Source organism: Budorcas taxicolor, chromosome 6, assembly GCF_023091745.1.
Source record: "Budorcas taxicolor isolate Tak-1 chromosome 6, Takin1.1, whole genome shotgun sequence".
Classification (NCBI taxonomy): Eukaryota; Metazoa; Chordata; class Mammalia; order Artiodactyla; family Bovidae; genus Budorcas; species Budorcas taxicolor.
Window position 1 is genome coordinate 100,753,066 of NC_068915.1, and position 12,827 is coordinate 100,765,892.

The window sequence follows — 12,827 nt, forward strand, 5'->3', positions numbered from 1 at the left end:
GGTCCTATGAGAACACCCCCATCATTTTAGCATCTGTAAAATGGTTGACAGTATATCCTACCAGCCCCAACCAGCTCTGATGTTAAAATGGAAAACCTCAGCCCTTGCCCTGTGTAATTCTGAGGTAGATGAAGTCCCATGGTCTTTGAAGATGCTCCCTTCTGCTCAGACTTCATCCTCTGACGTCTGTTCTCCCTTAGCGTGTTGTCAGTTTCCCACTTTGGGCTCTGTTTACCTGCCTTGCTTTAATCAGAATGGCTTCTTTTATTCTTCATTCTCAGTTCATTCTTACACTCCTTCACATCTTAGCCTAAGCATCACTTCAACTCCTGAATTAGTCATTTTTGCTATTAGATGGCACCCAATACTTTTCCATATTATCATTCACACACTTGCAGTTAGATACTTGTGTTATTGACTTTATTTTTCTGGGCTCCAAAATCACTGCAGATGGTGATTGCAGCCATGAAATTAAGATGCTTACTCCTTGGAAGGAAAGTTATGACCAACCTAGACAGCATATTAAAAAGCAGACACATCACTTTGTCAGCAAAGGTCTGTATAGTCAAGGCTATGGTTTTTCCAGTGGTCATGTATGGCTGTGAGAGTTGGACTATAAAGAAAGCTGAGCACCAAAGAATTGATGTTTTTGAACTGTGGTGTTGGAGAAGACTCTTGAGAGTCCCTTGGACCGCAAGGAGATCCAACCAGTCCATCCTAAAGATCAGTCCTGGGTGTTCATTGGAAGGACTGATGTTGAAGCTTAAACTCCAATACTTTGGCCACCTGATGTGAAAAGCTGACTCATTTGAAAAGACCATGATGCTCAGAAAGATTGAAGGTGGGAGGAGAAGGGGATGACAGAGGATGAGATGGTTGGATGGCATCACCGACTCAATGCACATGGGTTTGGGTAAACTCTGGGAGTTGGTGATGGACTGGGAGGCCTGGTGTGCTGCGGTTCATGGGATCACAAAGAGCCGGACACAACTGAGCGACTGAACTGACTGACTGGCTTGTTTTTATTAGGGCTTTCCAGGTGGCACTAGCAGGAAAGAACCCATCTGCAATGCAGGAGACAAAAGAGACACGGGTTTGATCCCTGGGTAGGGAAGATCCCCTGGAGGAGGGCATGGCAACCCCCTCTAGTATTCTTGCCTGGAGAATCCCGTGGACAGAGGAGCCTGGCGGGCTTTGATCCTTTGGGTTGTGACGAGTCGGACACAGCTGAAGGTACTTAGCCTGCATCACCTGTGTTCTCTACTTTCTGTCTCCTGCCCCCACCAGATTATAAATTATGAGCAGGCTAGAATATTCCTTAGGGTCCTAGCCATTGTGTTTTCTGTAATTTCCACTACAGAATAGATGCGGGGGAAATAGTTGAGGAAATCAAACTGAGAGTCCAAAGTTGAGAACTGAGATGCCCATTGTTTCAGTCCCTGTGGAACTGTGAAGTCAACTCTGCTTCTGTGTCACCCTTGGGGCAAGAGAATAGCCACGGAGGCAGGAAGTCCCAGTGCCTGGATCCCAGCTTCTGAAAGACCTTTCAGCGACTCATCACTTCCCGAAGCAGTCAGGGAGTGGAGTGTTTGTTCCCACAGCTTACAGAATCCCTGGTCTTGCTCACCACTGCTCTTCCCACTTCCTGGGAATCAATTGACCTTTCACCCTCCCCCTGACCACCACCTCTCCTTCCCATGCTCCTTCTCCCCACCAGCCCCCAAGAAACAAAGGAAAAGGAAACCCAAAAAATCCCCAAAACAAACAACTGCCTCTTCCTATCTCTGCTGTCAGCCGTCTTCATGGATTAACAGGGGATACAGAGAACAAAATACAAATTAATATTTCACCAGATTATCCTGTTACTCTTGTATTCAGCAGAAAATAAAAATAAATTTTGCACATTACACAAAGGACACGTTGAGTTTTCAGTGCTTATTTTTGTAGCACCTCCCTTTGCTTTCTAAAAGACTCCAAGGATTCCCAGCTATCTTAGATTATTAGACAAGCAATCATGCTGAGAACCATCTTTAAAATGAGCCTTTCTTAAAAGGTTAGAACATGCCTTACTAAACTTCATGTGTCTATAACCAATCACCAATGTATTCTAGAGAATAAGAAATGAATTTAGGATCCAGAGATAATTTATTTTGTATTAATTAATATACACGTAGGGCTTTCCCAGTGGCTCAGGGGTAAAGAATCTGCCTGCAATACAGGAGATGTAGAGACAGCTTTGATCTCTGGGTCAGGAAGATCCCCTGGAGTAGGAAATGGCACCCCATGCTAGTATTCTTGCCTGGAAAATTCCATGGACAGAGGAGCCTGTTGGGACAGGGATCTCAAAGAGTTGGAGACAACTGATCACATACATATGGAGATTGGGCATTTGGGGTATGCTTCATTACATTTTATTTAAAATCTGGTACATATATTCTCATTGTTTTATGAAAGTAACATTCTTGTTTAACATCAGATACACACAAAAGATGAGTGTTTACACTTTTTAATATTTTCAAACCCCACTGAGGATTCCAAGTCCCTCTAGGTCCCTCTCTTCCCCACCTGTGGTAGCATCTAATAGGCGTTACCTAACTATGTGCCTCTTGAAAGCTGCATTGACTAATTTAATTGCCAACAGAATACAGAAGTCTGACTCTTAGATGTATATTTGATGAAACATTAATCAAATCGTATAAAGTTCACTCCAAAAAAATCTTCATACTTCTATCCCCACAGCAACACAGATGTACACACAGTGGCATCACTTCTTAAACTGTATCTCCGAGAACTCCCAGAACCGGTTATTCCTTATGCCAAGTATGAAGACTTCTTGTCTTGTGCCAAACTGCTCAGCAAAGAAGAGGAAGCTGTAAGTCGATGCAGCAATTTCTTAAAATGCTATTATTTGGGGGTTTTGTCAGTGTTCCTTATCTTTAACCTGTAAATTTTCCTTTGCCCTGTGTTTGGATTGTTTTCCACTATGCTAAATATTGACATTACACAAAGTTAGATTATTATACTTGTTAGATTTTTACACAGTTAGATTTTTACACTTGGGCTTCCCTAGTAGCTCAGCTGATAAAGAATCTGCCTGCAATGCGGGAGACCAGGGTTCGATCTCTGGGTTGGGAAGATACCCTGCAGAAGGCAAAGGCTACCCGCTCCAGAATTCTGGCCTGGACAATTTCATGGACTGTATAGTCCATAGGGTTGCAAAGAGTTGGATGCAACTGAGTAACCTTCACTTTCACTAACACAGGTCCCATTTACAATCCTCTCTCTCATCAAAAGGGAAAGTAGAGCTGAACAAATGAAATCAGCACTCCTTGCCACACTGCCCCCTAAATGCTAAAAATTGGAAGGACTCTCACTATATTAAGGCTACTAAGTTTAAGTTTTGTGGTTTGCTAAGTGAAGTCGCTCAGTCGTGTCCAACTCTTTGCGACCCCAGGGACTGTAGCCTACCAGGCTCCTCCCTCCATGGGATTCTCCAGGCAAGAGTACTGGAGTGGGTTACCATTTCCTTCTCCAGGGATCTTCCCAACCCAGGGATCAAGCCCAGGTCTCCTGCATTCCAGGCAGACACTTTAACCTCTGAGCCACCAAGGATCCCCAAGTAACCTAACTATAAATAAGTCTATTTTTCCTTTTCAGTCAGTTGTGAACAAATGTTAAAAATGTTTAATCTGTTTCTCCACAAATAGTACTCACAGAGATATTTGAAATGCTTTCACATCTTTTGAAAATATTTCTGAAATGCTCTCTGTGATAGTGGCAAGTTTTTAAGACAGGATCCATCACTGGTAATAGGTGAAACTAACAAGAACAAAACAAAACAAAAAACTGCATGCCCATTTCCCATGTACTTTCATTCCAAGGTCAACACTTAGATAACACACATTCTCTTCTTTATACTCAGGGTGTTAAAGAATTAGCGAAGCAAGTGAAGAGTTTGCCAGTGGTCAATTACAACCTTCTCAAGTATATTTGCAGGTAAGAATTGTCCTAAAGACAAAATGGAATTTAAAAAGACTGTATTTATACTGACAATAGTTCATTTTGACAATGAATAAAAATTAGTTGGGTTTCCCTGGTGGCTTACTGGTAAAGAATCCGCCTGCCAACTCAGGAGATGCAGGAGACGCAGGTTCAGTCCCTGGGTTAGGAAGATTCCCCTGGAGGAGGAAATGGCAACCCACTTCAGTATTCTTTCCCAGATAAGCCCATGACCAGAGGAGCTTGACAGGCTGCAGTTCATGGGGTCACAAAGAGTTGGACATGACTTAGTGACTAAAATAACAAAACAACAAAAATCACTTAACTGCCCTGGGCTACAGTGTTGGCCTCTGTAAAATTAAGAAGTTTGACAAGGTGCTCTCAAAGGTTTCTCTGAGCACTAAAATTGCTTGATTTTCTAATCTGTTGTTTCTCAAGTCTCTCTGACCTCTACATATTAAAGATATGTTGCTTTGAACTTCCATCAAAGTTGTTTGTAGGAGCCTGCATGAGAATCATTTGTCTAAGAGTCCAGATTCTACCTCTGACTACTTACGTGTTTTTATGCAACTTTCTTCTCCTCTTTGAGACTACGCATCCTAATAGATAAAAGGGTAGTGAAAGCACACATTTCACATGATTGTTTTAAACATGAAGCATATTACACTATTGAGACTACGTATAGATAAGTAATGAGAACCTACTGTGTAACACAGGGAACTGTACTCAGTCCTCTGTGGTGACCTAAACGGGCAGGAGATCCAAAACAGAGGGCATATATATGTATATGTACAGCTGATTCACTTTGCTATACAGCAGAAACTATTACAATATTGTAAAGCAACTATACTCCAATAAATTTTTAAAAATTTTATATGCATATATATTTATACATATGATGAATGTTAATATATATTATTTTTTCCCATTTCTCTCAAGACTCACTGAAGAAAACATTGTAACTCAATTTTGCTAGAACACTAATTGTGCCTCGAAATACTCTCTGTCAATGACCATGTGTAAGGCCAGGGATGGCATGTCCCATGTCTGTGCTGCTACTTAAGAAATCAAATATATATGATTGAAACACATTGAATTTATTTTTAAAATGTTATTGGAGTATAGTTGAAATACATGAAGCATATTAAATTTAAACAAAGGGATTAATGATCAATAAGGCTTCCCAGGTGGCACAGTGGTAAAAGATGTGCCAGACAACAGGAAGCGCAAGATCAGGAAGATCCCCTGGAGAAGGCGATGGCACCCCACTCCAGTATTCTTGCCTAGAAAATTCCATGGACAGAGAAACCTGACAGGCTACAGTCCATGGGGTCGCAAAGAGTTGGACATGACTGAGTGAGCACACAACACTACTAATTTCATCTATTTCAAATAATAAATGGTAGTTTGACTTTTTGCCCTTTGATTTTTCTGTAATTTAGGATGTATAAGAGTCATGAACATGTGGAAATAGGCACCTTTTTAGAAACTCATGAGATAGTAGTCAACAGCCCAGACTCTAGGGTAAGATCACCTGGGTTCAGGTCTCAGTTCTGCCACTTATTAACTCTGTGTCTTTGGAAAAGTTTCTTAACCTCTCTGGTGCCTCATGTGTCTCATCAGTAAAATGGAGATAATAATAGTATTTAGCTCACACAGAGATGCTATGAGAATTTAATAAGTTAGCACAATGACTGGCACAGAATGAAATACATTATTTTAAATAACACACAAAGTAAGTTTTCTAAAAATATTTTTCTTGCTTCTTTTTTGTCTCATTGGTATAATCAATAAGCCATGAATTAATAGAAGCTCTTGTAGTAATGAAGAGGGGATGGGAAATGAACAAAAGCTGAAAGATTGCAGAAACAATCTCTGCTACTAAAATCATTCCAGGAAAGGGCTATTTCATGGCTCTTATTCTTTAGCACCTAACAAGTTAAAACAATTTGTGTTTGCAATTTCTCATATCAGTAGAACCGAGGTTTTAATTTAAATCATGTTTGATGTCACTTTTTAATAGACTATAAATTTGAGGCTCACAAATTGACCCACAAAGGGGGATTGATTCCTCTTCTCAGAAATAAGAGATTGTACCAGCCAAGCTTATTTTTATAGTTCTCCAATTAAATATGTATATAAATTGGATATTTACTTAGAGATAAGAAAGAAATTCATATTCTTGAATCTCAAGTCCACATTAGCATTATCCAAACACACTCATTCCTGTGACTGACAGGGGAAACCAAGCCAGGCCAGAGCAGATATTTTATATGATCCCTTATGATTCTGATACTTAAAAATTTGCAATATATATTCTTCACATCTGGCAGAGAATGTTTGAATTTCTAAGTGACTGTGTGTCCATTATTGTCTTTGAACAGACTCCAGTTCATAAATTTCCCGATAACCCATTTTTTTTCCACTGACAAATTTGACCCCATTGTGTTTTGTTCATACTGTTCTACTCAACAGGTTCTTGGATGAAGTGCAGTCCTATTCAGGAATTAACAAAATGAGTGTGCAGAACTTGGCCACTGTCTTTGGCCCTAACATCCTGCGTCCCAAAGTGGAAGATCCCTTGACCATTATGGAGGGTAAGTGAATTACTATCATATATCATCATCAGAAGAACAGTCAGTTGTCTCTTGATTGTCCTGAACCTATTCTCCTGTGAGGAAACAAAGGAAATAAGTGAATCCATGGTAATTTCATTTATGGACTCAAGTTCTTCAAATGTAAAATCTTATGTTTGAGAGCCAGGCATTTTTTGAGGAGTTTACTAAACATAAGTTACTAAACATTTCCTCCATATTTTCATGAGAAAAATTAACAGAACTTTCATAAATCATCTGTAAAATATCACACAAGAACTGGAAAAGGCTACTTCACTTTCTGAGTTTGATGCAATTTTCTGAAACTTCAAATAGTTATGCTTCTAAGTTAATATATTTTTATTAGTTCTGGTTTTATTGGACTGACTTCAAGAGGCAGAAAACATGGGCCTCTAAGATAATGCTGCTTATTTACTTTGGGTTGAAACATGAAGAATTTCTTGTTTTCTATATTACAAGATACCTCAAATTATTTATCACAATGAAAAGTTACTTCTATTTATTTTCAGTAGGTTTCCCTGCTAGAGTACCATTCCTTCTTGTGGGCATTAGTAGTAGCACTGATGTGCCGGTCTTGGCGAGCTTTGAGAGTAAGATTAGAGGATGGGAAACTCAAGTAAGCAGCAAAAAAGAGAAAACTAGACACAGATATTATTCTGAGATCTGAAGAGGATATCCCTTAAGTCTTTACCTAAGAATTGATTTTTGCTTGCAGGAGGGGACTCCGTGCTACTTTATGGGGAAGAGTGCCAGAAATCAGTTGTCTGAGGCTTTCCTGGGCCTCACACCAAGCCTGAAATAACTGTATTTCCCACAACCAGAGTAGAAAATCCTGACATCTAGGCATTGCATAGAGTCCTCAAGAGGGTCTTACCTTGGTGATAATGTTAAAAGTTATGGACCAAGCTCTACAAAGCTTTTAAAAGAAATCCTAATGATTCAATAGAGGATTGAGGAAGAAAAGAAGGAGGAATCATTGGAGCACAAAAGGTTTTCAGGGCTATGAAACTATTCAGTGTGATACTGTAATAGTGGATATATGACACTGTGCATGTGTCAAAACCCAGATCACACAGAGAGTGATTTTAATATAAACTCCGCATACATGCATGCTAAGTTGCTTCATTGTGTCTGACTCTTTGCAACCCTATGGACTGCAGCCTGCCAGGCTCCTCTGTCCATGGGATTCTCCAGACAAGAATACTGGAGTGGGTTGCCATGCCTTCCTCCAGGGGATCTTCCTGACCCAGGGATCGAACCTGCATCTTGTACAACTCCTGCATTGTAGGCAGGTTCTTTACTGCTAAGCCACCAGGGAAGCCTGATATAAACTATAGACCTTAGTTAATAATCATAATATATCAATATTGGTTCATCAATGGAAACTAAAACTGGGCTTCCCTCAGATGGCAAAGGATTTGCCTGCAATGCAAGAGACCTGGGTTCAACCCCTGGGTCAGGAAGATCCCCTGGAGAAGGGAATGGCTACCCACTCCAGCGTTTTTGCCTGGAGAATTCCATGGTGGGCTCCAGTCCATGGAGTCACAAAGAGTCAGGCATGACTGAGTGACTAAGGCACACTCAGCAATGAAAACGATGAACTACTGATACATGAATAACAATATGGGAAGATGACAAAAGCATTATGCTAAGTGATAAAAGACCTGACTCTATAATTGTGTTTATATGAAATTCCAGAAAAGAAGAAAAGTATAGTGACAGAAAGCAGATCAGTGGTTGCCATGGGTAGGCGATTGGCTACAAAAGGACACAAGGGGACTATCTATAAAATGGTTAGATAGTGTTTCCAGGACTGTCGTTTGTCAAAACTGATCATATACCTCACAGATATCTTGTACATGTACTGAAGGATACATGTGCAAAGTAATTCACTGCAAAAAATACACATTGAAACTACATTTTAGAATGCTGTGTGTGTGTGTGCGTATTTATTTGTTTAGTCATTCAGTTGTGTCCAACTCTTTGCGACCGCATAGACTGTAGACGGCCAGGCTTCTCTATCCATGGGATTCTCCAGGCAAGAATGCTGGAGTTGGTTGCCATGCCCTTCTCCAAGGGATCTTCCCAACCCAGGGATTGGACCCAGGTCTCCCGCATATATATCAAAGTACCTAGGTACCTTTGAAGGAAAACTGAATTCTTATCCATTTCTTATGAAGACACAAGTGCTTGTAGTATGGTATTTAAATTCAACCTGTATAAAATTACATGAGCCTGGGGGAACTGTTGAAACATGTAGTCCAGGGGGACTCCCAAATCTGCATGGATCCTTCAGATTGGCCTGGTGATCACAACCACTCTGAACTCATATAATTTTATACATCACCTCTCCGAATCTCAATTTTCTCATTTGAAAAACATGAAGTCTTATCACAGAGCCTTGCATGCATGCTAAGTCACTCATGTCTGACTCTTTGAAAGCCTATAGACTATAGCCTGCCAGGCTCCTCTGTCCATGGGATTCTCCAGCCAAGAATACTGGAGTGGGTTGCCATGCCCGCCTCCAGGGGATCTTCCTGACCTAGGGATCAAACCCATGTCTCTTATGTCTCCTGCAGTGGGAGCAGGTTCTTTACCACTAGTGCCACCCGAAGCCATCTCAAAGCCTTATGAGAATATTAACTTAGAAGATGTTTAAGTGAAACATTTCCACCTAACACAGTTTCTCAAACTCTAACACACACAGGAACCACCTAGGGATATTGTTGACATGCAAATTATGATTCAGAAGGTCTGTGTGCAGCCCACTAGGCAATACCAAGGCTACTATTCTGTTATCACTGTTGTCTTATCATCTGGGGGCTGGTTGCTGCTGCTGCTGCTGCTAAGTCACTTCCATCGTGTCCGACTCTGTGAGACCCCATAGACAGCAGCCTACCAGGCTCCCCTGTCCCTGGGATTCTCCAGGCAAGAACACTGGAGTGGGCTGCCATTTCCTTCTCCAATGCATGACAGTGGAAAGTGAAAGTGAAGTCGCTCAGTCATGTCCGATCTTAGCGACCCCATGGACTGCAGCCCACCAGGCACCTCGGTCCATGGGATTTTCCAGGCAAGAGTACTGGGGTGGGGTGCCATTGCCTTCTCCAGGGGGCTGGTTAGAAACATAAAATCTCATGCCCTACTCAATATCTACATTTTAACAAAATCTCCAGATAATTTTTATGAACACTTACGTTTGAGCAGCACTAGCCAGCATCAGACCTGACACATTGCTGATTCCTGATCTAAATATGTTAGAAGTTTTGAATCATGACAGAAATGTGCAGGATATAGATGGATATAACACATTTCTTCCTATTCAGAATTAGAGTTAGGCCAGTAAGTCTCCCATTCTTTACCAAGGGGCCCCGTGTGCTTGTTGGGCCGGACTTTTGACATTCAGCCAGGCAGTTTACAACTTTGCTTTAGCATTCTGGTCCTGCTTGTGCAGAGCTCCAGGATCAACTGGAAATAAGACCTTGGGGTCTTCTCAGTTCTTTCCCGAGTGTGCACACAGCCCTAGGTATACACAGAACCCTATACATACATGTACATAATCTTCTGAATCTTCAAGTATATAACAGAGCTTTCAACACCTCCTATGGAAATCTCTTCAGATTTTCCTTCTAAGCTTTTTGTTTAGCCTGTTTTGTCTTCAACTGTTATCCAGTTGCTTCAGGCAAACATGCTTTTAAATGAAAAAGCCCCTAATTGTTTTTGACAAATGCCCCTGAGAAATGTTGTTCATTCTAGTCAACTCCTTAGTCAGACAAAATGAAGACAAGCCTCTTGAGTGGGGTCTTCCAGGGAACCACCAAACAAGTCAAATTACAATTCTTTGGGAAGGGGGCTTTGAAGGAGTTCCAAACCAGCTTTTTCCATTCCAGTGGCTGCTTCACTTCTGGTTCCCACTAAAATTGAGGGTTGTTGGTTTTCAAGGCTACTGCAAAAAGGAGGATGGGAATAGGGTGAGTTAAAACACTACAGAGCTTGCTGTTCTTTACCAAGAGTCAACATTTTTTTTTTAAATTAACACTCTCCAGATTACAGCAAGCCTTTCATTAATTTCCAAATTTCTAATATATTGACTGGGAACATTTTTGTCAGTTACTTTTATGGAAGAGAGGATTCTCGTACATCTTTATTACACCATTTTGGCTAATGTCACTTAAAATGCCCTGAAACTTTTGAATGCTGAGCAAGAGTTTTATGGAGTTTCATTTACTTGCTATATTATGAAGACAGACCACATATCCACTAGGGATTGTAGAAGGTTCCACTTCAAGGTGCCATTAAACTACCTTGATATTTTGAGGCAGTTAGATGAGAGATCACAGTGACTTCTTTAGAAAGATTTTTCGTAATTAAATGTCAAACTTACAAGAAATGGTGTGTGCCAATTAAGAGCCTGTTCTTTGGAACTAGTTAATTCTGGTTTTAACCTCTTCTTTCTCTCCTTCATAGCTTGGGACATTGGTCAAGTTACTTAACCTTTATTAGATAGTGATAATAACAGTATCTATTCATAAAATTTTAAAAAAATCCGACTAAACTAACAAAAGTAAAGTGCTTAATACAGTTCATGTTAAATGTTCAAGAAGTTTTTAGCTGCAATTGCTATTGTCTCCCTAACCTGGAGAAGGAAATGGCAACCCACTCCAGCATTGTTGCCTGGAAAATCCGGGGACAGAGGAGACTGGTGGACTACATTCCATGGGGTCACAAAACAGTGGACACTACTTAGTGACCAAACAACAACAATAATTGTTATTGTCATCATTAAAAACATAGTTTGGCACTGCTAATAATAATGCCGAATGTGCACCTAAATATGGCTCTTTAAAAGTCACTTTCAAAATAGGAGATAAGTCAAAACTGTTTTGCTCATACTCCTTCGCTTTCTTCGCAATTCCAGGCACTGTGGTGGTCCAACAGCTGATGTCAGTGATGATTGGCAAACATGATCGCCTCTTCCCCAAAGATGCAGAGCTGCAAAGCAAGCCCCAGGATGGCGTGAGCAACAACAACAATGACCTTCAGAAGAAAGCTGTCATGGGGCAGCTACAGAACAAGGAGAACAATAATACCAAGGACAGTCCCGTAAGGCGGTGCTCTTGGGACAAGCCTGAGTCTCCCCAAAGAAGCAGCATGGATAATGGATCCCCCACAGCTCTGCCAGGCAGCAAAACCAACAGCCCCAGGAACAGCATCCACAAGCTGGATGTCTCTAGAAGCCCCCCTCTCATGGTCAAAAAGAATCCTGCCTTCAACAAGGGCAGTGGGATTGTCACCAATGGGTCCTTCAGCAGCAGTAATGCTGAAGCACTCGAGAAAGCCCAGACCACTCCCAATGGGAGCTTACAGACCAGAAGGACCTCTTCCCTGAAGGGGTCTGGTACCAAAATGGGCACCCACAGTGTGCAGAATGGAACCGTGCGCATGGGCATCTTGAACTCTGATACCCTGGGGAACCCCGGGAATGGCCGCAGCATGAGCTGGCTGCCCAATGGCTACGTGACCCTGAGGGATAATAAGCAGAAAGAGCAAGCAGGAGAGTCGGGCCAGCACAACAGGCTCTCCACCTACGATAACGTCCACCAGCAGTTCTCGGCGATGAGCCTCGACGACAAGCAGAGCGTCGACAGCGCCACCTGGTCTACTTCCTCCTGTGAGATCTCCCTGCCTGAGAACTCCACCTCCTGCCGCTCCTCCACCACCACCTGCCCGGAGCAAGACTTTTACGGTGGGAACTTTGAGGACCCCGTTTTGGATGGGCCCCCGCAGGACGACCTCTCCCACCCCACGGACTATGAAAACAAAAGCGACCGGAGGAGTGTGGGCGGCCGCAGTAGTCGGGCCACCAGCAGCAGCGACAACAGTGAGACCTTCGTTAGCAACAACACCAGCAACCACAGCGCCCTGCACAGCTTAGTGTCCAGCCTGAAACAGGAAATGACCAAACAGAAGATAGAGTATGAGTCCAGGATAAAGAGGTGAGGAAAACCTGGAGCCCCTAGTGGCCAGAGAGGGTGCGACAGCCTCCTGTGAGACAGGCTCGCCTGGGTTAAATCCGCTAACTCCAGTCAGAGACCTGGGTTCAGGTCCTACCTTCGCCATTTGTAAGCAGTGAGACTCAGGGAAAGTTCACTTCATCTCTGTGAGTCTCAGCTTCCCAATGTGAAAATTTTAAAATTCTAGTAGTAATCTACCTCA

The 12,827-nt window shown here is 42.0% G+C and overlaps 1 protein-coding gene across 6 annotated transcripts in view; it reads left to right on the top strand.

Annotated features, from left to right (window-relative positions):
* ARHGAP24 (Rho GTPase activating protein 24) overlaps positions 1 to 12,827 on the top strand; it is a 466,342-nt gene that overhangs the window by 445,550 nt on the left and 7,965 nt on the right. For all 6 annotated transcript variants that reach the window (XM_052641698.1, XM_052641700.1, XM_052641702.1 and 3 more), the window contains 4 exons: positions 2,740 to 2,872; positions 3,923 to 3,996; positions 6,475 to 6,596; positions 11,530 to 12,607. In XM_052641698.1, coding sequence (XP_052497658.1) covers positions 2,740 to 2,872; positions 3,923 to 3,996; positions 6,475 to 6,596; positions 11,530 to 12,607 — 1,407 coding nt within the window. The remainder of the gene's footprint in view (positions 1 to 2,739; positions 2,873 to 3,922; positions 3,997 to 6,474; positions 6,597 to 11,529; positions 12,608 to 12,827) is intronic.